We start from the raw sequence: 26,411 nt of genomic DNA, 5'->3' as shown, positions 1-26,411 counted from the left end.
TATGTATCAATGGAACATATTTGTTTCCATGTTCCTTCAGTTTGCCCAACAAAATGCCTAACTACGACGTCTGACAACTATCGGACGGCGCCACCGGCTCTTATCCCCTCCATCTGTTGACAAGTTCCCTTACTACTCCCATACGGACAAGAAAAAATGATAATTCAATGCATTTTTCACCACATAATATTTAGAGGCTTAACCTTTACTCCTCCAATGATACCAACCATTATGGTATCATCAGGGTAAGGTCGTACTGGTCCGATGATACCATATGGTATCATGGTGCTGATTACGAAATGAATGTGCGTTTTGGACCTTCATACTCTTATGTTTGGGTGGAAACTCTGACACAGGTCTGGAGTAAGCCTGGGAAATTCATATTGATGGCCAAGCTCTCCCCCCCCCCCCCCTCCGCAACATATCCATGCCACATTTCCGAACAGAGTTTCTTTCACATTTTGGCTCATAATTCAACTTGTATGGCACCAAAGAACATGAAACATGTTTCATTCTCTTGAGAAATATCCATTCTTTGAAAAGAATACTAAAGTTCCCACCGTCTTCCCAAATAGTGGCAGAAGAGGGGGTAAACTCCAGATGTTTTTTTTGTTGTTTTTTTTTTCATTGAAACTCGGTAGTCGCTCCCAACAAACCCCCTTTCCTCGGTTCGACATTCTGAATTGTACACCGTTGCATGCTCTGATGTTTTAGTTGCAAAACAAAACTTATCCGAAGTAGATTGCTCCCATAGTGCCCAAGTTATAACAATTTTCCTCCAAAAATGCAAATTACCTATTTTTCGTAAAAAACAGTTTCACATTTTGGCATATTATTCAACTTGTATGGCACCCGAGAACATGAAACATGTTTCATTCTCTTGAGAAATGTCCATTCTTTGAAAAGAATGTAGCAAACTCCAGATATTTGTCTTTTCCATTGAAATTCGGGGGTCGCACCACCCCAAACCCCCCCTTCTTCGGTTCGGTGTTCTGAATTGTACACGGTTGCATGCTATGATGTTTTAGCTGCAAACCAAAACTTATCCGAAGTAGATTGCCCCCATAGTACCCGAGTTATAATAATTTTCCTCCAAACATGCAAATTACCTATTTCTCGTAAAAAAAGAAAAATCACATTTTGGCATATTATTCAACTTGTATGGCACCAAAGAACATGAAACATGTTTCAATCTCTTTGGAAACGTCGATTCTTTGAAGAGAATACTAAGGTTTGCGCCTTCTCCCCAAAATAGCGGGAGAAGAGGAGGTAAACTCCAGATTATTTTTTTTTCATTGAAATTCGGTAGTTGCGCCCCCAAACCCCCCCTTCTTCGGTTCGGTGTTCTGAATTGTACACAGTTGCATGCTATGATGTTTTAGCTGCAAACCAAAACTTATCCGAAGTAGATTGCCCCCATAGTACCCGAGTTATAACAATTTTCCTCCAAACATGCATATTGCCTATTTTTCGTAAAAAAAGAAAAATCACATTTTGGCATATTATTCAACTTGTATGGCACCAAAGAACATGAAACATGTTTCATTCTCTTGAGAAATGTCCATTCTTCGAAAAGAATACTAAAGTTCGCACCTTCTTTCCAAATAACGGGAGAATAGTGGGTAAACTCCATATTTTTGTTGTTTTTTTTCCCATTGAAATTCGGTAGTCGCTCCCCCCAAACCCCCTTTACTTGGTTCGGCGTTCTGAATTATACACCGCTGCATGCTCTGATGTTTTAGCTGCAAAACAAAACTTATCCGAAGTAGATTGCTCCCTTAGTGCCCGAGTTATAACAATTTTCCTCCAAAAATGTAAATTACTTATACATTTCGTAAAAAAAATAATAATCACATTTTGGCTTATTATTCAACTTGTATGGCACCCAAGAACATAAAACATGTTTCGTTCTGTTGAGAAATGTCCATTCTTTGAAAAGAATACTAAAGTTTGCGCCTTCTCCCCAAAATAGCGGGAGAAGAGGGGGCAAACTCCAGATTTTTGTTTTTTCCATTGAAATTCGGGGGACGTGCCCCCCCAAGCCCCCTTCCTCGGTCCGGTGTTGTAAATTGTACACCGTTGCATGCGCTGATGTTTTAGCTGCAAAACAAAAGTTATCCGAAGTAGATTGCTCCCATAGTGCCAGAGTTATAACAATTTTCGTCAAAAGACTGTTCGAAGTCAATCAAGACGAAATTCCCTGACATTTCCCTGACTTTTTTTGACACCTCAAATTCCCTGACTTTTCCCGGTTTTCCAGGTTTTCCAGGTCTGTCGCCACCCTGTGATCTTCTATCTCAAGTGAGGCCATTATCAAGTGCAGCTTAAATTGCTTCCAATACACAATTTCTGTCATCAAATAATATTCCATAACAAACTTACCTTCAACAAGATACCAATACATACACTAACCTTTGGATTGAAGATAATAAAAATTTAAACATCACTTCTTACACAAATGTATTACTGGAGAAAGAAAGAAAAAAAAAACTACTTTTTCTTCTATGGATTCCGATCTCTCACTGTGACCATACACAGATGACTGTTAATACTGTTGAATGGCAACAGTGAGTCACCAAAATCAATAATGGGATAAAGTAATTTTCTCGCAAAAAAGACACAGACTTATTATACATGTGTAAGAAGTAAATTCAACAGCTTGCGCTATGTTTTGCACAGCCGTGAAATGTAGAATATGTGGGAAACAACACCAGAAAAAGTTGCAGCACTAAAACATTTGAGGTAATTATTTCGACATACCCGTAACATGTCATCAGCCAATGTTCCCCGTCCAGGTCCAAGTTCAACCAGTTGCAAAGGTTTTGGAGATCCTATCTTCTTCCACTCATTCAGAACCCATACAGCCAGCATCTGAATAATAATTTATAGATTTACTTATTAACAAATCCAAACATAATCATTTGATAATGGAATTTTCCATCAGTGCATGAGAATATCTAGAGAGAAAGGACAAAAAGAAGAAAACAAAACACTAACCACTAACATTCTACAGAATCACGCCTCCTGTATTTGGTGATTAATATGCATAACTTTGGTTCTGAGTGCTGTATGAACTCAAGTCGCTGCATAATATTAACAATGTTAAGTAGACTTATAGTCCTCAACCTTTTTAAATGTCCTCCATTCCCTCAACTGGAGGGAAAACCACAGCCATAAATCTTTGAAGGTAGTACACACCAACAAAGGAAGCTAGTTTGGAGTTGCCAAGCATATTCCCATACCCCTCCCAAAACAGGACAGAGGGAGAGGATAGCGAAGGGAGATTTCTTCCCTTGTCCCCTTGAGCATTTTTTTCAAGAGTTCCGAAAGATTCAATCCAGTCTGTTCTTTCTTTCGTGTCTTTATCCCTCCCTCATATACAGTGAAACCTCGAATTTATGTTTTTCAGGAGACCAACTAAAAATGCCGGAAAATGTAAAATTGAGGGATATTTTTTCACATTTTGCTATGTTGGGGCCATCATTTAATGTATAATGCAGGAAAATGTAAAATCCTGGAACATAAAATCGGGCTTCCACTGTTCATGCCATTCGCCAATGCAGTGGCCATACACAGAGGTAGGTTGACTACTGACATACGAAAAGAGGGAAAAGATGTGGCAATGCCTTCAACTGTCAACCGTAGCTGTGGTTTCGGCAGGAAGAGGGATGGGGTAAGGATGCATTTTCGTGCAACATCGAAAGTCGGCCAGTTAATAGGATCGGCCACTGAACGAGCTCTACTGCAGCACATGAAACATAATTACAATCTGATAGGACCAATGGTGATTTGAATTACTCATTGATAGGGATGTGCCAATATGAAATTTTGGCTGATACCGATATACCGATACTGATAACTGACATTCTACTAATCCGATATAAAATTCCAAAGGCCCTTGATGACCTGAATAGTTTAATGACCCACTTAATAAATTTGTGTTTTGAGGTGACAGCAGTGCAACAGAAGTTGCACATTTAGACATTTACTTTTTAAAAATTAGGGCATGGATATTATCCATAAAAATTGTAACTAAATGGTATAATCTTACACTAAATCATAAGATGTTTATACATATATCATAACGGCAAAATAATCGGTAATTTTTCTGATAAATTGATATGCCTATATCGGCCAATACCGAATAATCTGTCCCATCACTACTCATTGAAAAAACTGAGGTTAGTACTGATTTGATTTTTTATTATTTAGCACCACTTTTCTGCCACTTTTGGCTAATCATGACAATGAGGATGTGTGTTGATATGATGAAATCGATAAAGGGACACTCATGAAGCAACAGCCGTGTACAGACTGGTATTCAAACCTGGGACCCTTGGTGTTTTGATTGATTTGGTGTGTTAAGTCCTCTTTATGCACAGTAAGGCAAATCGGGACTGGACCTACAGTTTAAAGTGGGATCCGGACCACTATGTGCCTCCACCGGGTATCGAACCCAGGACCAGACCCTCAGTGTTGTAGTGTGCCATGCTAACCTCTCTGGCACAGTCGGCCTTGAGATTAGTATGCACAAATATAAAAAAATCGCACAATTTTGTCCAAGATTTATTTCATAGTGCACTGGTACAGTTGTAATTTCACCAGAATACAAACCCATGACTCCATGATTACAAGATCGAACTGATAACAAACAAGCACTGACAAAACATGAGTACGGTGTGAAAATGCAATGAATTGGAAAACAATGAATCAGCAGCAAATGAAGATTGTACAGAAATAATTGCTTAAAGTGGACAGAAATTTATTTCTCAATTTTCTGTCACATAGAAATATACCAAGCAACAATAAAAACTGCATCACAGTGTGACGTCTTGTTCCAATTCGTTCTTCTTCTTGGCAATCCGTCACAACTCATTTTTTTATTATTTTGGAAGTACGTGCGTTCCCTTGGATATCTCCCTGTAATAGGTATAAAATAACACACCCCCCAAAAATACATATGCAAAAATATATTTATATATTTAGTTGTTCTATCATGGGTGGTTCGCGTGCTGTGAGGAAGAAAACCAAGGATCAGACAAATCAAAATGGGCAAAGGTCAAACTACTAAATCCCAGTTTTTTAAGGTACTAAATAGTGCGTTGCTCCAATTCCTTCTCGCATATAAAGCCAGCTGGTCCGGAGTTTTGTAGCAGGCTCGTCTAGTCCCACTCCCGACGAACTAACGTGTATATGACTGAAAACCTACGAGGGTCACTATTTATATTTTGAGCCTAACAATGCAAAACCGGAATTTGGCATTGAAAACTGCTTGATTGTTTCTTGAAGTATTCTCCTTTATGGTCAATACACTTTTGCATTCGTTCGAACCATTTGTCAAAGCAGTTTTTCCAATCTTCTTGAGACACCTCCATAATATGGTTTTTGAACGCATCAAGGCATCTTCCGCCGACGAAAATCATTGTCCACGCAATTTATTCTTGACATTCGGGAACAAGAAGAAGTCATTGGGTGCCAAATCAGGACTGTACGGTGGATGACCCATCAATTCGATTTTTTGACTGTTCCTAAAGTCGGTTGTTAGACGAGATGTGTGACAGCTGACATTGTCTTGATGAAGAATGATCTGACGGCATTTGTTTGTTTTCCGTATTTGACCGAAGACCTCTGGCAAACAAATTGTTGTGTACCATTCAGAGTTGACCGTTCTACGTTCCTCTAAAGGCACAGTTGCCACATGACCAGTTTCCCCGAAAAAAACAGGTGACCATTTGTTTCGATGTGCTTCGAGCGCGAACAACTTTTGTTGGATTGGATTCATCTTGAAACACCCATACAGTCGACTGCTGTTTACGTTCCGGCTCATATGCATATATCCATGATTCGTCACCAGTTACAATCTTATATACGTCTTTTGAAGCAACACAATTGTATTTATTGAGCATTTGTTTGCACCAATTGACGCGAGCGTCTTTTTGAGTTTTTGTCAAATTGTGTGGGATCCAACAAGAACATACCTTTCTCACAGCTAAATGATTATGTAATATTTTATATATGCTGGTGGAACTAATGCCTATGGTTGCCTCAATCTCACAGTATGTCACATGACGATCTTGCAGTATTAGGTTTTGCACAGCATCAATGTTTTCTTGAACAACAACTGATTTTGGATGACCTTCGCGAATCTCGACGGTGAGCGAATGGCGGCCACGATTAAATTCGTTAGACCAGCGTTTCACAGTGGCAAAGGATGGGGCTTCATCGCCAAATGTGGAAGTAAGTTGATCGATGCACTCTTGTCTTGATAATCCACGTCGAAAATTGTAAAAAATCATCGCACGAAAATGTTAACGAGTTAATTCCATTTTATTGTTGTCGCGCAACCTCCAAGGCAACATAAACAACACAAATGAAGCTATTGACAAAACATTTGAAGTACGTTATGGTCAATAATGCCAGACGATTCCGTGCAAATGTCAAATCGCGCCTAACTTCAATCAGTGTTGACAAGGCTCAAAATATAAATACTGACCCTCGTACAACTGCTTTTTTTGGCCCCTCCAAAAAAATACCTGCTACCCAAGAAATTATACAGGGGAAGGTGAACTTATCCTAAACGGCATCCAGCACCCTGCTTCCTTACCTGAACAGTAAGATTGGGTATTTTCTCAATATACTTTTTATTTCTTTAACAAGTGCAGTTTTTTTGATTTCTTACAACAATAGTAACAACGTGTTCTCTATAAATAAGTCCCTTCAAACAAGAATCTGTTAAGAATTACCCCCTTAACAGTTTTCACAAAAATTTGCTACGACGATCAACGTCGAACATTCTTTTTATTTACTTTTTTTTTTGATTCCCACTATCTCTTACAAACATTTATCCTTACAAAAACTATGTCCATATTCATTCCTTCTCTTAACTACTCTCATATTTTGCAGGAATTAGCCCCGGCGATAGGAAATTATTTGCAACCGAAGTCACGATGTATTCTAGACTTTTAAGTAAAAAGGGGGGGGGGAAAGGGAGGTCAAAGATTCAAGATTTATCAATTAAAGTAACACGGTAAACTAAACCCTTTTGGTAAAATACTTAACTCCATGTCCGTAAGGTTCCACGTTCTTGTCGACGTCCCAGGTGTACGGGAAGAAAAAGGCTGAGTCACGCCCACATTGACTCAGGCGGCTATCACGTCATGGAGCACCGTTGCTGGAGTTAATGCTATCGCAGTCCGCTGGGAGAGAACACTGGCTCACCTAACAAGGAAAATGTCTGCCCCGAGAAGCTCGCCAGGTGGCAGTCTCGTCGATCCCATGCGAGTTTTTGGGAAACAAACGAAGTTTCTCAGCAAACTAACAATCCTAAGCATCGGGTCTAATTCCTCTTATACAGGGTGGGCCGAAGAATGTGGCAAAACGGGATAAACAAGTCCCGATTCACCACAACAGTAAGGTAAGAGAAAGAAGAAATGTCTTACCTCTCCAAAAAGCTGACTGATTTCTGGTGATGTGATAAAATCACCAGACTGACCGAAGACATCCTTCTGCATGTAATAACCAGAGGCTGGATTTATCAGAACTTCCTTCATATACTCAGCTACCGAGATAGGTCCAGTGGCAAGTATCCTGCTCCTCAGCTGCCGAACAATGATGTTTCCTGCCTCCTGCGTCGAGCTTTCTCTTACAGCCATGTACTGTAATGCTTTCCATTGTTGGACCTTCACAGCCTTTCCCTTAGAAAGCAGGTGTCCTATGAGGATTTTGTTCAATATTAAACTATCGTTACAGAACATGAAAACTCATACTTATATTTTACATGTAATCTGGTCTCGGAATATCAACAACTCTTTAGGTAGCAATAATAAATTTAATAATAACTTCGAAGGCACACGTATGTGTGTCAAACTGTCAATGATTAAAATGTATCAACAACCAAAAGTAACTGGCATTTAATATAAAAATTCTTGTGACTGAGATTATGTAGGCAATCTGTAAAGGGGCGGTGGAATACCTGTGAAATGGATTAAGCAAGAAAGAGCACAACTGTGAAATATATCACAGGATTAAATGCAAAAAGAACAAGCACAATTGGAATAAACGCGAAGGAACAAACACAAAAAGATTAACTGCAAATTAAATAAATGCAAAGGAATAAGCACAAAAGGAATTACAGCAAAACGGATTAATTCCAAAACCAAAATTGAACAGAACACTTGAATAAGCATGAATAGAATAACAGCAAAACCAAAATTGAACACTGTGATAAGTGCGAAAGGAACAACCACAAAACGGATTAAGTGAGAAACCAAAATTGAACACTAGAATAAGCACAAAAGGAACAAATACAAAACACATTAATCACAAAACCATATTAACAACAAAAATGTTACTTTATTATTTCCATATAATTTCATTTCTCCACCTTTAAATACAAATATCTATAAAATTGAGAGAATAATGAAAAATATTCGAAATGAAATCCATAGATATTTTATCTGACTGCAAAACGATGCTCTTGAAAATAAAATTTAGCTTGCGTTAAAGCACCATACATGCATACTACATAAAAGTAACTTAATGTTATTCATACTGAAATATTAAAACTTACATGTATTAATCTTGAGAATGATCCACCTCCAGTTTTCCTTTGTTACAAAAAAGCTTCATGATCTTCAGAATCATCAGCAACTGGCATGTTGTTACAAGAATTTCCTTGACAGTAGTAACAAAATTTTGAACACACCATTCACATCTATGATCACAGCCTTTCTGTGTTGTGATCTTGCACTGGCACGATATCAGTTTGAGCAGGTTGTCGGGAACAGCTGGTAAGTTTGTTGTAACTGGAAACAATTTACCTTCTCTTGAGTGCCACCCCCCATTCTGTTGGTTCCAAATTATTCCCTAACCATTGCTGTACTTGAAGATAAACACGGAGACTGTGTTGGGAAGCAGCTGCACTTGTTGGAGGTAACATTGCTAAATTGAATGATGAAGATAGTTTCCTAGCCACTGTTTTGTTGTACAAATTATATCTGAGTTCATTTAAAGAAACATTGTTCTTTACTCCATATAACTTCACAATCAATTTTTCTCCTACTTCAATTCCTGTTTGAGGATCTAGATCAAAGTTGTTGAACACTGTAACTACTTTAGAGAGTTCTGAGTCTTTCTGAAGAATCTTGAATGCAGTCTGCTTTCCTTTGTTGAATAAAGCAGATGTCGTGTCACATCCTGTGAAGGCATGGAAGAACAGAAAACTGTCTTTAAGTGACTCTAGGTTTCTCTGAATATTGCAAATGTGGAGGCATGGAAGGAAGAACAGAAAACTGTCTTTAAGTGACTCTAGGCTTCTCTGAATATTGCAAATGTGGAAGCATTTGCCTTTACTTTTGTTCGTTTGTGGCCTCATAAAATACATTGTACTGTTTGGATGTCCACGAGCAATTAAAATCGACAGCAAGTCAGAGTCACTTCCTACAACAGCAACAGAATATTTTTGTCACCAATACTAACCGCAGTGGCAGCAATCAGAGCATCTGCATCTCCTTCAGCTTGGTACACTGTGATACCCACAGAGTGAAAGTAAATCTTAAGCATGTCAATCAAGCGAGCCTTATTTTCGGAGTTACGTAAAAAGTGTGCTTGATCAGTTGTAACCTTCATATTTTTCCTCGAATGCAATCGTAGCAGACATCGTTCTCCTCTGCCGTTCAACATCTTTGGTATTATTGCCTGTCGCATTCCATCAAAAACTACTTCTTCACAGGGTGAAAAATGATTCTGTACATATGTAACGTATTTTTTACAAATTTCCGCGTGTGTGTCAACATCAGACCAAATGACAGTGTGAAGTAGGAAGCCACCATCTATAATATAAGTTAATTCTGATGGTGGTTGTACACAGGATTCGATAGCCTCTACAATATTCATAACCACAGATTTTCTGGTTTTTCTTATTGAAATGTCATCAAATAAAGATGGAGGGTAAGGTGCTAGTTCATATTTAAAATATTCCCGCAGTTCTTGATGTGACTGCAGCACAGCAGCAATCCGACTGAATAGCTGAAGTGGGTTGATGTTAATAGCTTCATTCCGAATGTTAATTGTATTGTGTGTTGCAGATATAGGCACGACTTTCTCTTTTCTCCTCAAAACTATACTTCCAAATGTTTTACCAGTCATTTGAGACAATGATTTTGACCCAATCTCTTCCACCCTATCAGAATTCACTTTGACGCCAGCTACTAACCCGGTTGCAATATTGATGAGGTGCTCCTTTTGGTTGGTCTGTTCAAAGGGGTTGTAAAGACTGAACCAATCAGAAAGCTTTCTGATGTCTTCTTCATCTCTAGCTTGGCGAGAAGGTCTAAGTTCTACATGCTGTTCCGATGATGACGACCGTTTTCCACAGAAGTTTTCTAAGGCTTCACTCACCTCCATGGTTATAGGAAATGACAAGACCCAGCGAGCCCATGTGGAATCCGTAATACCTCGGCCATGAGCCAAGCCTCCTGAAACTTTCATCGCCCTCATCAAACTTTGTTCAATTACCATATCTGCTGCAGTTCCACTCCAAAAACAGTCTTTCCTTCCAACAGTACAATATCCGTGGCGAAAAAGTTTCCCAAGTTCTTCTGGTTTCATTTTATTTCCCAATTCTTCCATCTGTTGCAGATAAAATTGTACAGATTCGCATAGTTCAGATGTCCAGCTTCGTGAAAGTATGGAACCATGCACTTAGGAGTAAAGGTCCCAGTCTCCAGTACGCTCTGCTCGAATATAAAGCATTATCAGTCTTACTTGTTCTAGGTACTGCAGCCACAATTTTGCTGTTCAGCCTTAATCCTTAATTTGTCCCTTTATTTCGGCTAGATCTGCTATTAGTTTCTTCATGTCTGAATGAGCCTTGAGGTCATTTAAAGTTTTAATGCCTGATATCAAATCTTCAAAACTAGAACGTATTCTAGTTTCCTTATCCTCACCACCTAAATTACAATACTTCCATAGCTGCTGATAGACTGCTATGTACTTAATAAAATGTGCTCTCAGTGCTCTTGCGTATGCAGTTCCATTTAACATGTGAACAACAATATTTTGCGCATACAACAAAGCCCAAAGTTCTTCAAGGCCACTACCTGACATAATGTGTTCAATGATACCTAAATAGGACATTAATAGGTGAAATCCTCCCAGTTTGACTACTACTTTAGCTAAATCACTGCGTGGGTCAGCTGATGCGACAATTCCTACAGCCTTCCAATAAAGAGGCTGGTCAAAGGTAACAATACAGGAACCCTGTCCAGTTTTCTTACTTTCTTCGCAAGCAAAGAGAAGAAAAGTATAAATCGTACTGAGGTTTGATGCTTCTATTTTTAGACACACCTTTCGACAGAGTTTACGAGTTCATTTCTTCATGCACCAAGAATCCTAGTGTTTGTTTTCCGAATGTGATTACAACGAAAATTTTTCGTTACTTGCTCTTTAAGAGCTAATGCATGCTAATGAAAGCGGGTTATCTTGCAGTAGTATGAATGACGTGAATGATACGATACCAACAAACTATCACATATTAAGACTACCAAGCAATATTATTGGAGAGAATAATCTTTAATAACTTCCTCCTACGTGATAAAAAAAAAAAGAAAATGAGTGGGCCTCTTAAAAAGTGCAATATGCATAGCTGGGTGAACAACAAACAGCTTCACTCGTGTCTCGTTAAATAGTCCCTTATCACTTTAACGTAAGCTACATTTTATGTTCAAGAGCATCATTTTGCAGTCAGATAAAATCTCGACAGATTCCATTTAGAATATTTTTCATTATTCTTTCACTTTTATAGATATTTATATTTAAAGTCAGAGAAATTAAATTGTATGGAAATGATAAAGTAACATTTTTGTTGTTAGTATTGTTAAATATGTATTTTCTGGATATTTTAACCCGATTCTCCAACATTTCTTGTGTAAAATAGTGAAAACAGGAATGACTTAGCTTTATATTATCAAAAGTTATTAAAGAACATAGGACAACACGTGTTGCGAGCCCGGCCGCCATCTTTGTCCGCCATTCTGGAGGTGATGCGCACATGGGATTTTAGGGGACTTTTGGGATTTCATTTGGGAAGTAACAAAGAGCAAACTCTGAAAAAATTAGCTTTTTATAAATTATTTCAGCTCGACACCATTTTCGGTCCTTCATTTACTGGGTTATTAGGAGTTAGTAATTAAATTATAAATACCTGTTCTCTAAATATATATAGAGGTCCTATCTACTTTACTCTGTCCTGGTTCACCAGCCTCTTATTCCAATGACACCGTTGATATATATATTTTTAATACTTGTTATCTCGGCTATAGGAAATGCACAAACAGCAGCTTGCATATACTATTTATAATCAGAGAGAGCCGATTCTATTGTTACACCCGATTGAGCCTAGTTACTCCTCTTGATGCTTATCTCTAATGTCAAGAAAATTTGCATATTTTTAAGAGAAAGGTACAAATGCCCTTTTTGATAATGAAAATAATGTTCCCAGGCATGGATCAAATGCTAAAAAATCACAATGGTAAAAAAGTAAAAAAAAATATCAGAACCAACCCCCCCCCCTCAAACTTTATTTAATCACACAAGTTTCTTGATGACTCAAAGATGTTAACAATGAACTGTTCTATATTTTTAACCATTTGTGAATCAAATGAATTCAAAGATATGTGTATTTGTAGAGGCACATATTTTCGGTAAATAAAAAAGCAAAATTTCGGTACAAAAACAGAGTCAATTTTGGGTTCAAAAGCGGTAAATAAAATAAAATATCGGTGTTATAGCGGTGAAAAAGTGGTATATAAAAATACATTGTGGTTTTAAAATTGTGAATATAATCCTAAATTTGATTTAAAAACTACACTTATTCCACAGAATTAATATTTCACTTCTAATAGCACATTTATGTAGCACATTTATTATCAGAGTATTAAGTTTATTTCTGTGTAAAGGAGTCCATTTTTGCTTCTCCATTATTAACAGCAGAATTAATAAATTTTCCAGAAATTGCATAACTCTCAGGATAATTCAGACCTCAGAAGGTGTCGCGTCGGTGAATAAACCCTGAATTTCGTGTTAAAGAGTTAATTTCGCTTTTTGCAGTTCATTTCGCATTATTTCGTGACAAAACATGGTCACAAAATGCATCTCGCACCTTTCAAAAACATGAAAAATTAACACTACAATGTGTTTTTCAAATTTCGTTTTTTTGTCAAAAACGAAATATGCATGCCCCTATGTATTTGGTTTTAATGCCAAGTTTTTGCCGGAAATTTTACTTGTGTTCTACTGGAAATATCTTCACAAGGTGTTCATCCATACTTTCATTTTATGGAACGGCTAATATTTGATGGATGTGAGTATATCTACGATCAATCGCAACTTGTTTAAACACTAAAAAAAAGTTCTGAAAGTGGCACAAAGCAGTGTTCACTATTCACTACATCAGTGTTCCATGAGGCTGTCACAACTATCTTTCTGGAAAATAAATCTAATGGCTCTTTGTTTAACTTTAGATTTAGGTAGTTCATGTGAATCAGAATTTCAACCTTTTTTCACAACTATTTACATATGAAGAATGAAATAACTCAATGCCAATTCAAAAACATTTCAAATAGTAAAAAAAAACAAAAAAACTTGCCAATTAAAATTTAGTAGCATACTTGCAGCAGAATTGCTATTTTAAGTTTAATAAACAGTTTAAACAATTAAAAATAGAATGCAATACCGGATTTATGAAAGTATAATGCACGTACGTGTAATATGCACATCTTTGTTTTTGATTGAGAAGAGCAATAAACAGTTGAATGGTGAGGTCAGAAAATGTTCCATTACGAATCATGGAAAACTGCCATTTCACCTTGTAATTTGTATTTGCACCTGTTGATACATACATGTCATACGCAGTGACATAGTGAAAACATGCGAGGTTTTAATGTTGGTTATCTGAATTAATCTATGCATAACATACAGCACAGAATTGGGGGCACACATTTTGGAAAAAAAGTGCTCATTATACATGAGTAAATATGGTATTTAGTACGTTATTTTTTTACTTTAACTGTGTTTGGGAACACACAAGTTTATATCCAGTATCAGTAATTTTATGTTTAATAATATGTTTAATTTTTCCTTCCATCTTACATTCTTTCATTTTCCAGTTGTGTTTCATACAACAGTACAATTCAGCAACGTTTAGTTTCAATAAACAACCAATCAACCACATTCTCCTTTTAATTATCAATTTCCTGTTGAGTGCAACTATCCTGTGTCTCTTAGTTAAGAAGAGTTTATACACAAGAATCCAATTCTTAGTGTCCATAGTATTATATACATACTGTTAAGATATTGTGGATTGAAAATTATTGATGAAAATGAATAACAATACAGCGGAACCTCGATTTTACCTTTTTCACGGGACCAAGCTGACAAAACTCGCAATGTGGGAAAACGTAATATCATGGAAAATTTTACAATTTTCTATATTGGGACCATCAAGATTCAATGTATAATGCAGGAAAATGTAAAAATCTGGGTTCTACTGTAATAATAATAAAAGAGCTCTTATTATCAAGTTTATGTATTTTTCTTTTTTTCAAAATATACAACACAGACATACAGAATATTGTTTCTTCCTGTAACTTTATTATATTACAAGAATATCCTTTGTGTAAATAGGTCTTCTGGATGAAGGACACCTGAATGGAATATTTTTTACTATTTGTATTATGATATAGTACTTCTCTGAAATATAAAAACATATAATAACCACTACCATCATCTCCCAGTATGTAGGAGGGGTTATCGGGAGAATTAAAATGTGATCTGAAAATGTGAATAGTGTGCCGTACTGTTAAAATTACATTACACACTGGACACAGAGGGACATCCAAAACTCCCAGCAAGTGTCGATGCAGTAGATGAGCGTGTTCAATATGACAACCATAAAATGACTATAAGTTTGAATACTCAAAAATCATTGATGTTCCACTGGGTTTGATTATCAAATCAATTTGTTATTTGTCTTGTTAGTCAATATTAACGTGAAATGAAGAAAAAGCGATTTAAAATAAGAGAATTATAAAACAAGTTAGATCTGCATTTGCTATGTAACTGCCATATCTTCCGAGGGTAGTAATGAGAACAGTGCATATCCATATTGTAAAGAATTATGATTTTAATTATGCCATTAACATCTAAACATGTGTAAACTTGTATTTAATTGCCATTGAAATTTCTATTTGAAAAAAAAAATGTCACTTTGTCCGAATATGTGAGGACATACAACACACACCACACGGAAATTACCAAAACTTCCTAAATAAATAAATACCAAACAACCATTTCCAACAGGTTAATGATGTACATTTATTGCTAACACTGTGCTAATGCTGTTTAAATAATGACGGTAATAATAAAGAGATAATGTTTTAAGATATCCGTAGTTAGGCTATCAGGGGTGGTGCAATATCTGCGAAAGGTATTAAGCATGAAAGAGATCCATAAAAATTTAATATTTCTTTGCATGTTGTTGATAGAGACCACGAGACCAACAACCATAACTGTTTTCTCATGCACGTAGCTGAACAATACACAATTGACCAGACGGGTATAGCACGAAACAGATTAATTGTGAAACCATAATTCAGTATTGGATTAAGAGCAAAAGGAACAACTGCAAAATGGATTAAGCACAAACCAAAATTGAAAACCAGAACAAGCGCAAAAGGAACAACCACAAAACGGATTAAGCGTGAAACCGAAATTGAACACCAGAATAAGCACAAAATGGACTAAGTGCGAAGGAATAAGAGCAAAAAGATTAAGCATGAAGCAGATTAAATGTGAATGGAATAACCATGAAAGGAACAACGAAACAGATTAACCAAAAAAATTTCACTATCATGCTTAATCCCTTTCGTGGTTGTCCTGGCGACCCTCTGCAAAGATCATAACCAATTAAAAACAAAATTTATTGTATAAAATATACACTAAAAATGTAACATTTCTACCCTCTAACAGGGTCACAATAAATTCTTAGTTTTTAGTGTATATTTTTATACAATAAATTTTGCCTTGGTCAGCATTTAAATGTTTTATTAACATGGAAACAAAGCTAAACAGTGTTACCATTAAAACACTACAGAATTGAATTGCACATTTTACAAAAAAAAAAAATCAATATAAAATAACATGCATTTGGTAATGGTTCCGAATGTTTAATGCTTTTTCACAAGTTTTGTAGGACTAGGAAGTGCTATAGAATACTGGAAACGATCATAGGAGTACGTTCGAAAATTGGAAAAACTAATTAGCACAGTTAAAAGCTTCACTAAGTATTTGCTACCAAATAAATTATGATTTGAAATGTAGCTTGTGTGAGAAGGCATTCTTGGTTTCCCATCATGTTTGACTAGGGGTTTTGCAATATTCATCTGAGGATCAAAAGAGGTTTGGTGACCGAGACAAGAAGTTACATGATCAGACATTTAAAGTATTTAGCAATGAAATACCCCTTTGCACCTCATGCATATGGAGTAGATGGCAGGAGCAGTCTGTATCCAAGACAACAGTAAACGAATGGCTGCTCGTAAACAAAGAATCACGTAGGAGTACACTAGACTCTCGCTAATCTGGCCCTCAACAGTCCAGCCCAAATCCGGCCTGTAGTCACTCAAGCAGAAATGATGTGCACAACAATGAATTATCGTGTTCAACAATGTTGTTAGTTAAAAATGTTAAACAATGCTATACATACGTACAGTATTTGAAATTGTGACTTTCTTACAGTAAAGTTCAGTACATAATATGGGTTCTAAAAGGAAACACGTAAAGTACAGCCTGTATAGTTCCTATGTGTTTAAACTACATAGTAGTACGTAATTTCCGACCCTCTCAATAATCCGGCACTTCCACGAATCCAGCACCCATATGTGCAAGGAATGGTCGGATTAGCGAGTCTCTAGTGTATATTGAAGGTGAAAATATTTCTTCAGCAAACACACAGATAAGTAATCACTAAGACACTGAAGTATGCATTAAAAAATATCATTAGAAATTGAACAACTTACAACATGCCTATATTCACCAAGATAAATTTGGAATTAAACAATTGAAACTTAGACCATGCATTTAGTGTAGAGTAGAGGCGGCGAATGTGGAATGGTCGGCAAAAGTGGAATACCATGATATTTACAACTACATACGTCTACCATCTATCGCGGTAGTTTAGAACCATCAGACGGTATGTACAGATGGCAGCACTGAAGCAACCCCCGCCATCCACTGTAAATGTTTGCTGACAGAGCACATAAAGCTGTTTTGGAGGGAGTGGACTTCTTTTCGTTACAGTCATTTTGTACACACAAAGCAAACACAAGGTAAGATTTCTGCAAGTGTTCCATGTGACATTGTTCACCAACGTTGTAGCTAAATAAGCATTGCCAATTAGGTGTCCTGGAAGTTTCCGTTTTTATCTAATTTAAGATTAGCGGGTAATGTGGAATAGGTGAGGGTGCCATTCCTTCTTCAGCCCTCATTACTGTTCTTATTACGAAATTAGATTTTCCTAAACCTTTGCAGAAAAAAAATTGAAATTGTGCCCATGTTACGATAGAATAATTACTGTAAATGTATTATGACAAAAAATCCTATATTTAATCTGCATATTTAATGCTCAAAATGGTCTCTTTATATTTTGCAGATTCACAGACCCTCCCAGAATGCCGAAAGGAGGAGTACAGCAGAAGAAGTGGGACCCAGAGAAAATTATGTAGGCAGTGACAGCAGTCAGGCAAAAAGAAATGGGATTTCTGCGTGCCAGCAAAACATATGATGTTCCACGGACCACATTATTTCGATTAGTTAGAGAACATTCTGACAAATCTGCAGATGACGCTGCAAGAGTACATGAAGGTCGAAAGCCAATCTTCTCTCCAGCCATGGAAAATGATCTTGTCAGTTATGTCTTAGAAATGGAATCTCGTTACTATGGACTCACAAAACGTGACATTTGTTCAGTTGCTTATCAATTAGCTGTTCGAAATAATGTGAAGCACCCATTCTCTGTGGCAAGAGAATGTGCTGGTAAAGACTGGTTTAGATTGTTTATGCAGAGACATAAAGATGTAGTGACTCTTCGAAATCCCACTGGAACCTCATTTGCGAGAGTAAATGGCTTCAGTCGCGAAAACGTGGCTAAATTTTCAACAACTTGGAAGATGCCCACAAGAAGTTCAATTTCCCCCCCTGACCGTGTGTATAACGTAAATGAGAGTGGACTTACTGTGGTGCAAACCAAACAGGACAAAATAATTGAATTAAAGGGGAAAAGACAGGTGGGTACTCTGAGCTAAGCGAGGATCACTAATAACTGTAGTAAACATGTATGAGTGAGGTTGGTTTATTTGTCCCTCCCATGTTAATTTTTCCAAGGAAAAATGGAAATGTTCAACTGTTGAAATATGCACCTCCAGGTTCCATCGCAGCGTACCATCCCTCAGGCTGGATTCAACTCTCAATATTCACTAACTGGTTTCGTCACTTCATCAGTAAAGTGAAGCCAAGCAAAGATGATCCAGTACTCCTCATACTTGATGGCCACTACAGCCACACCAGGAATATTGAGGTTATTGACCTAGCTCGGGAAGAATCTGTTGTTATAATTTCTTTGCCACCACACTCGACACATAAGCTACAACCTCTTGATAGAACATTCTTGGGCCCTCTGAAGAGATATTACAACGAGGAGTTGAGATTGTTTCTCCGTAACCATGGGAGAAGAGCAACTCATTTTGACGTAGGAGAACTCTTTTCCAGAGCTTACCTATGTGCTCAGTCAGGCGAGATTGCTGTTAATGGATTCAAATGCACAGGGATTCATCCCCTGAATCCAAACGTTTTTAGGGATAGCGATTTCATTGGAGCTACCAACACAGCCAGTAATGACGCCTCTCTACCTCCTGATAGTGTTAATCCACAACCATTCGCCAACTGAAAATCCCACACCGCCTGTACAGGAAACAACTTCACCAAGTGAAAAGTCTACAAATGCTGTCTACACTCGCCGATCAACTCAACCCAACCATGCAGTAACACCACGGGATATATCTCCAATTCCAACTATAAGTAATGCACAATCCAAGAGGAGAAGCAGAACCACTTCGTCAAAGTGATGGAATCACCTCTGATCATTGTAGTGTGATTGGTGAAAGTGTAGGTCCGAGGAACCCAGACACTGAGTACCTGTTCTGTGGAGAGAATTGGTTGACTGATGTTCCAGGCAGTAAGTGGATCCAGTGTTTATTGTGTGAATTGTGGGCCCATGAGCTCTGTAGTGCATCAGAGGGAGATGTGTTTATTTGCAATTTTTGCAAGTAAATATGTAGTTTTTCATTTAACTGCATAACGAATGTCGAATTAACATAAATGAACAGAACAATAAGGTTAAGTGTCAAAGTTGTGTAATTGTAATATAATTAAGCCTTGTTTCCATATTAAAACCAATAAGTTGCTGACCAAGGCAGTTTATTAAGATAAAAACACTTAACACGTAACGTTTTGACCCTGTATCAGGGTCTTCCTCAGACAAAAAAAAAAAAAAAGCAGGGATATTCCTTGAGCTCGAAACGGAACAGGAAGGAACATTAAATTTCTTGGATATTGAGATGAAAAAGAAGAGAGGAATGGGGATTGTGGCTACATGGTATCAAAAGAAGTGTTCGGCAGGAGTGTTCTGCCACAAAAGAAGTGATGTGGGTGATGGAACTAAACGTAATTTTATAAGGAATATGGAAGACCGAATAAAGAAGATATGCACAGAGAAAGGGGAAGAAGAAACCAAGATTAATAGCCTGTGGGAACAACTAGAAGAGAATGGCTATGAAAAGAAAGACAGACACAACATCAACAGAAGAAGGAAAGAGATAAAAGAGAGAGGACTGGAAGAGAAGGAAGAAAAAGAAAAAGAGAGATGGTTTGGTATAAGAAGTATGGGCAATGCCACAGAGAAGATATGCAAAGTGCTGAGGAAAGTGGGTATAAGAACTTACAGGAAGGGAGGATGCACTATTTTAAGTATAGCCAGCAAGAAGAAGAAAGAAAAGAGAGAGGAATAAGAGGAAGGGGTTATCTACGAGGTGAAGTGCAGAGGATGTGAAAGTGTATATATAGGGGAAACGAAGAAGAGACGTAAAGACAGGTTAGAGCAACACATGGATGATGTGAGATTGAAGAGAGACAGGAATGCCATATTCAAACACACTAGAGAAACAGGACATGAAGTTGAATGGGATTCGGCTAGGCGAATAGGAAAAGAGAAGAGAGAACTAGTGAGAAAATGGAAGGAGGCCAAAGAAATAGAAAAGAAAGGAGAAGACATCATGAATTGGAATGGATGACTCAAGATAGACAAGGAATGGAAGAGTGTGTTAGAGAAAGTTGAAAGGATGAAGAAAAGGAATGAAGGGAAAAAAAGAAGTATGAAGAAGGAAGAAAGAAGAGAAAAGAAGAAGACCAGAGGAGGAGGTATTCATCCATAACCAAAAAGGCAGGAGGGGTGGGGGAGGGGTAAGCAAAAAAAATATTTTTTTTTAGTTTAGTTTAGTTCTTCGTCTGAGGAAGACCCTGATACAGGGTCGAAACGTTACGTGTTAAGTGTTTTTATCTTAATAAACTGCCTTGGTCAGCAACTTATTGGTTTTAAAGTTGTGTAATCTCTAATTATGAGGGTAATGTGGTATACTGTATTCCGCATTACCCCCCACTTTCATTTTGTTGACATTTTGCACTTTATTCACTAATGTTTCTTTTCTTCAAAAGCACATTAATTATTTCAAATATTTTGAGTGTTTTTTTGAAAAAGGAATGTGTATTGTATTTTTTTTTGTTGAATTTTCGTATCAAAATGTGCACAAATAAAGTAATTCTACGGTATTCTACATTTGCCGCCTCTACTCTATATATAATTTTATTGGTTTTGTGATTATTCTTTTTAAAATTCTTTCTGTACATGGCTTCAAAATTGTATCTTGTAATCGGAAGAGTAGAAAAACTCACCTAACACCCTTCTGAGCATTTGTCAGCATAAAACTGCTAACTCCTCTTCCAGCTTAACTCTTCTTCCTTCTGTAATATAAAATGTATATCAAATTAAATAATAAAAACTGAAAGTACAAGGAAAAAATACTCTTATTATAATGGGTTGAAAATGCAACAACAAATAAAATATTCAAATGGTACGGTTGTGTGGCGGACTTGGGACAGTTCCGAACCATAGAAGTTTGATTTTTGATTATTTCCTTTCAACCTTAGTTTTTCCTTTTAAACATTGATAGTATGATATCTACAAAAACTGCAAGCATCGTACAATTATATCCTTTCATGCAATGTAAATATGTCCATGTCCCAAGTAAGGACACAGACTTTGGAACGACTTAAGATGACCGGATCCCTCTCAGATTGTCTTCATATTTGGCACACTCACTAATTGAGGCCTCCTAATAACAAATCTGAAGTTAAAAGTTGTCGGACAAGTCTAGAAATTGCAAAATAAGCAAAAATAAGAAATTAGTTTTCGGAATGGAAACAGTCTTTGTTTGCGAAATTTTTTGTTTCACAAGGAAATATATATATTCATGATACTACCATGACACCAAATTTTAACTATGTTTGCTTACCCTAACCACATGTCAATGGTTAGCAATTATTTTACAATTTCTAGACGTTTCCGACAAATTTTAACTTCAAAATCGTCATTAGCAGGCCTCAATTAGTAAGTATGTCAAATATGAAGAAACTCGGAGAGGGATCCGGTCATCTTAAGTCATACCCAGACTTTTGATGAAGTTCTAAAAATTAAAAAGGTGTACTTCCATCTTATAAATTCTTGCTTTGTTCTTTTACCTTTTCCTGCTTTAAAAGTTTTGGAAAATCTGAAAACAGCTAGACTGCGAGTGGAAAACAGAACCACCTTTTTAATATTTCTCTTAGTGATGAATATAACAAAGCCTCATCTCTTACAGGTGGAAAAATAAAAGTGTACCTACAGCACTTTAAGACTTGCCCAAAGATCGAGACCCCTGTACTTCTTCTTGAAATGGCAGAATTTTAAAAAATGGTGCTGGCAATGTTGCAAAACAAACATTGGAATCTGTTTACATTACTTGGTGTTATATTGCACACAACCAGCAAACAATAACTTACAGCAGTTTGTTCTCTACAAGAGAGGTTTGAAAAACAAACTTCATTAACATTAGTTGCTTATTTCAGTTAAGAATATGCAATACTTAGAATTTTGGATAGTCAGTACCTATGAAAAACAATCCTACCAATGATATGCACATGTGGACCAACTCAAGTATTCACAGACAACGAGGGCCTCCTTGATGGCATAGTGGTAAACTTGTTGCCTTGTAATCAAGGGGTGCCAAGTTTGATACTCTGTGAAAGCACATAGTTGTTCGGATCCCACTTTAAACTGTAGGTCCAGTCCCAATTAGCCTATCTGTGCATAAAACTTCAGACAGAAAAAAACAAAAGAACTGCTTTTGTTCCATGTTAGACGGTAGATTGATATAAGATTTTACATCTTATTATTCAATAACTTCACAATTATTTTACCCCTTTCTACAGAAAGATACTTGAAAGTAATGCTCCACATTTCAATACACACACTTAACATGTCTGAAAATTAATAAGCGTACACCCTTCCTTATGGCTCTGCAGGCAGGTAATCGTCACAGATCTCATGATTCATCTGTGTGTGTGAGTGATTTCCTAAAAATGGACAATAATTTTTATTTTTTGCAGTGACCTGTGGTTTATGGCACAAAATAGGCGATTGTACTTATCAATTGGTGATAATGGTTAAAGTTTCGAATGTTTAATGATTTTTCGCAAGTTTTATAGGAGTATTAGAAAGCGCTTTAGATTACTTAAAATTAATGTTGCATTAGAATACTTAAAATTAATGTGGAAGCAATTTCGAAGCTTGGAGAAACTATTGGTTTACAGTGGATTCGGACACGAAATTTTGCGATGTTCATCACCGTCATTTTAATGCAAAGAGCCCTAAACCTGACCCCCTAACATAATTACGAAACCATTTAACATCGAAATATCCATTCCCACAACATGCATATGAAGTGGGTAGAAGCAGCAGTTCGTATACAAGTCGACAGTAAACAACTGTTAGCAAAAAAATAATCACATGTGCACACTGGTGGGAGAAATCGTTCTTCAGAAAACGTGCAGTAAATCTCTGAAGACACTGAAGTATGTGCTAACAGAAATAGTTAGAAATCAAACCATGTAAAAAATGCCTGTGCATATCATGATAAATTCGGATTACCTGTTGGATACTATCCCGAATGGTTTTTGGGGCTGTGAGGGAATTTTTCTGTTAAGAAAGTTGAAACACTGCTTTGCCGTTTGAAACACAACGCTGGTCAAGATTTGCCCGCCAATTTGCGTGTTCAGGAAGCGAGAAAAAAACGAACAATAATTACTCGATATGTGTACAATAGATACTAATTTCGTTTAAAAAAGCTAAATACCTTGTTAAACAATCTTTCGCAATGCACAATAGGTAAGTACGAATGTAAAAAAGGTAAATATGCGATAACGCCCGGACACCTTTAACTCATTTATTTCCTTAATTTTACCACTGGTACTTACTTTTTCTGCATTACGGAACATTCTTTAAGGTGAAGTTATGCCTTTTTCCATAAAATGCAAGTTTCTTACGTAAAAAGTGATTAATTCAAATACGAAGTTTTTAGTTTCCCGTGAAAGAAAATACCTCCAAGAACGTCCAGAATGCTAGAGAAACTCATTTCAGTAAGTACTTTCTCCTGAAAATTTGAAGGAATCCGTCCGGGCGATATCGCATATTTACCGTAAAAAAGTAGAGAATAAACGAGTTAGGGCGATTTCCCGCATATGACAGTTTTACCGAAATCCGTTGATCGGAGATCGAACAGTTACCAATTTCGGAATTACACAATCGGAGCTTGCGCCGTCACAACGAATAACACGAAAATTGGGTACAAAAAATTACACACAATGTGACCAGTCACAGAAATTTATGTATACATTTGTATATAAAGTGCATAAACAAAATTCCAAACTGTGTTTCGAGTATATCTAAGCTTAGGTATATTTTTCGATTACTTCTAATGTTATCTTAAGTGGAATATACTTTTTAAATGTTTTCAAAGTAAAATAAATATGACGAACACAGACTTACACCACCAGAAGCATAAATATAAAATTCACACGTACCGCCATAAAGACATAAACACAATGCTGTACAAAATATACGAATACGATATACACAGCACCACAGTATCGTTATGGCGCCACTATTCTCCATATATATAATCTGTGGCTAGGATGATGACGTGATTCACGGCCATCTTTGCAAGGTCTGCATTTCGACTGTCTAGGGCGTTGTTAGCGGAGGGTACATGGGTACGCGACACACAAATTTACCATGTTAGTACAGAAAAAAAGTGTTGCATAATTGACGCTGCTGAATTGTATAGCACTCGCTTGTTTATGGAGTCATATATCATAACCGTACCCTTGGGGGGAATAATCAAATGTTTTATATCCCATAAAATTAGCGCTCAGGACTATTTTTCTAAATTTGCGAAATCATAAAGATTACTCGTTACTTTGCCTACCAGATACGAGGAGTTTAATTAACTTTTAAAATTGGGTGCAGGTGGCACTTGACTCCGACAAGTTATGCATGTGCATAATTACCACAATAAATAGTGATTCATCCACAATCGGTAAAATTTTCCCATCTGTGGAATCTTAAAAAGACTTATTGTCGGTTCTAAACACTGGAATGCCCAAGGAGAGGTTGGTGGAGAACATAACCCTTTCTGGCATAAAAAAAAAGGCCCCCAGAACGCCAAAGAGGACAATATGGCTAAATGAGACAATTCGGGCACGTCACTGGTTAAAAATGTATATTTACACAATGGGCGGAAGGTGTGGGGCACAGCATCATCCCTGGGAAATCATTGTCAACTTCGCATATGTAATTTGATTTGTGACAATTCTTTTAATGGCATTGCAGGAACATTATAACTACAAACTAAAGGAGTGTTTATCATGGGAGACAACACTTTTATGGAAAAGAATTATGCTTAATTCCCCCACTTGAAAAAATACTTTCCTTTCCCTCCCTGCAAAATATTCTGCATCATCCATGATTTATAATCCACCCTATTGCACAATTCACTCTTGCCCATCGATCATCCCTGGAAATGCCACTTTTTCCTACTTCTTGAACATTTTATTCTACCATAATGTTCAATGGACATAGATATGAGGGCCAGCCAAATGAAAACCGAACACCCACCATAAAACACATTCCTCGCAAAAGTTGGCAACACTGTTGTTACGAATCGATACTGCCATCTGTAGGGTAGGAGAAATGCATAGTGAAAAGTGTGTTCCTCCAGCATTGGAAATGGAGGCAAGCAAAGAAGAGCAGAGAGGTGTGGTTCGTTTCTTGGTGGCTGAGGGTGCTGGAACACACGAAATTCATTGTCGCATGTCTGCAGTGTATGGCGAACACTGCATGTCCCTGACAAGTGTGCACGAGTGGCAGAAGAGATTCCGCGAAGGATGCACATCACTGCAAGACGATCCGCACCCGGGACAGGCCCATCGAGCCATTACGCCTGATGTGATTGCGAGGATCAATGGTCTGATCCGGGAAGACCGACGAATCACAGAGGAAGAAATTCGTGTTCAGATTGGCATTAGTGATAGCTCTGTGCATGCCATTATCAAAGAACATCTGCAGTTCCGAAAAATTTGCATGCAGTGGGTTCCACATCAACTGACGGAGGGACAAAAGATTGACAGAATGACTGCATGTCTGAGTCATTTGCAGCGGTACCACTAGGAAGAGTATGCGTTTCTGTCACGTATCATTACAGGGAACGAAACGTAGTGCCACCATTTTGAGCCCGAAAGCAAACGGCAAAGCCAACAATGGAAACACATCGATTCTCCCCAGCCAAAGAAATCCAAGGCTGTCCATAAGGTATTGCTGAGCTTCTTCTTCGACTGCAAGGGTCCTCTGCTTGTCGACTTCCTAGAGCATGGAGCCACAATCAATGCACAGCGCTATGCAGACACGTTGCAGAAACTGCGATGTGCCATAAAGTCAAAACGCCCTGGCACATTTTTGGTGACCTGAAGAAAGACATTCGTAGACGTCGGTTTCATTCGGACGAGGAAGTGCAACAGTGGGTGAGGTTGTGGATCCGTCAGCAACCTACTTCTTTCTACAAGACTGGAATTGATCGTCTCGTCTCCCAGTGGGATAAATGTCTTACCAATTGTGTCAATTACTTTTGAATAAAACAAACTCCACTGTCACT

At 37.4% G+C, this 26,411-nt stretch overlaps 2 protein-coding genes across 8 annotated transcripts in view; one reads left to right on the top strand and one right to left on the bottom strand.

Moving 5' to 3' along the window:
- LOC145996427 (protein arginine methyltransferase NDUFAF7, mitochondrial) overlaps positions 1-24,336 on the bottom strand; it is a 57,804-nt gene extending 33,468 nt beyond the window's left edge. The window contains exons 1-4 of one of the 7 annotated variants that reach the window (XM_083132895.1): positions 24,286-24,336; positions 21,061-21,129; positions 7,440-7,711; positions 2,761-2,871 (exon numbers count right to left, since the gene is read on the bottom strand). In XM_083132895.1, the coding sequence (XP_082989021.1) occupies positions 2,761-2,871; positions 7,440-7,711; positions 21,061-21,079 (402 nt within the window). In that variant the 5' untranslated portion in view covers positions 21,080-21,129; positions 24,286-24,336. Of the gene's footprint in view, positions 1-2,760; positions 2,872-7,439; positions 7,712-21,060; positions 21,130-23,353; positions 23,375-23,956; positions 24,013-24,250 lie in introns of those variants that run through there. The other 6 variants (XM_083132901.1, XM_083132894.1, XM_083132899.1 and 3 more) reach the window with 6 other exon arrangements.
- A 1,237-nt stretch (positions 24,337-25,573) lies between these two features.
- On the top strand, positions 25,574-25,930 carry LOC145996297 (protein GVQW3-like). Its single transcript, XM_083132727.1, has one exon. The coding sequence runs from the start codon at positions 25,574-25,576 to the stop codon at positions 25,928-25,930; it is 357 nt and encodes a 118-aa protein (XP_082988853.1).
- The last annotated feature ends 481 nt before the right edge of the window (positions 25,931-26,411 follow it).

The sequence above is a fragment of the Lepisma saccharinum genome, chromosome 12, assembly GCF_977018435.1.
Source record: "Lepisma saccharinum chromosome 12, izLepSacc3.1, whole genome shotgun sequence".
Classification (NCBI taxonomy): Eukaryota; Metazoa; Arthropoda; class Insecta; order Zygentoma; family Lepismatidae; genus Lepisma; species Lepisma saccharinum.
The sequence above is the reverse complement of the archived record's forward strand: the minus strand, read 5'-3'. Positions and strand labels throughout refer to the sequence as shown.

Coding starts and splice junctions, on each gene's coding strand:
- LOC145996297 (XM_083132727.1), top strand. CDS start 25,574: ATGTCTGCAGTGTATGGCGAACACTGCATGTCCCTGACAAGTGTGCAC.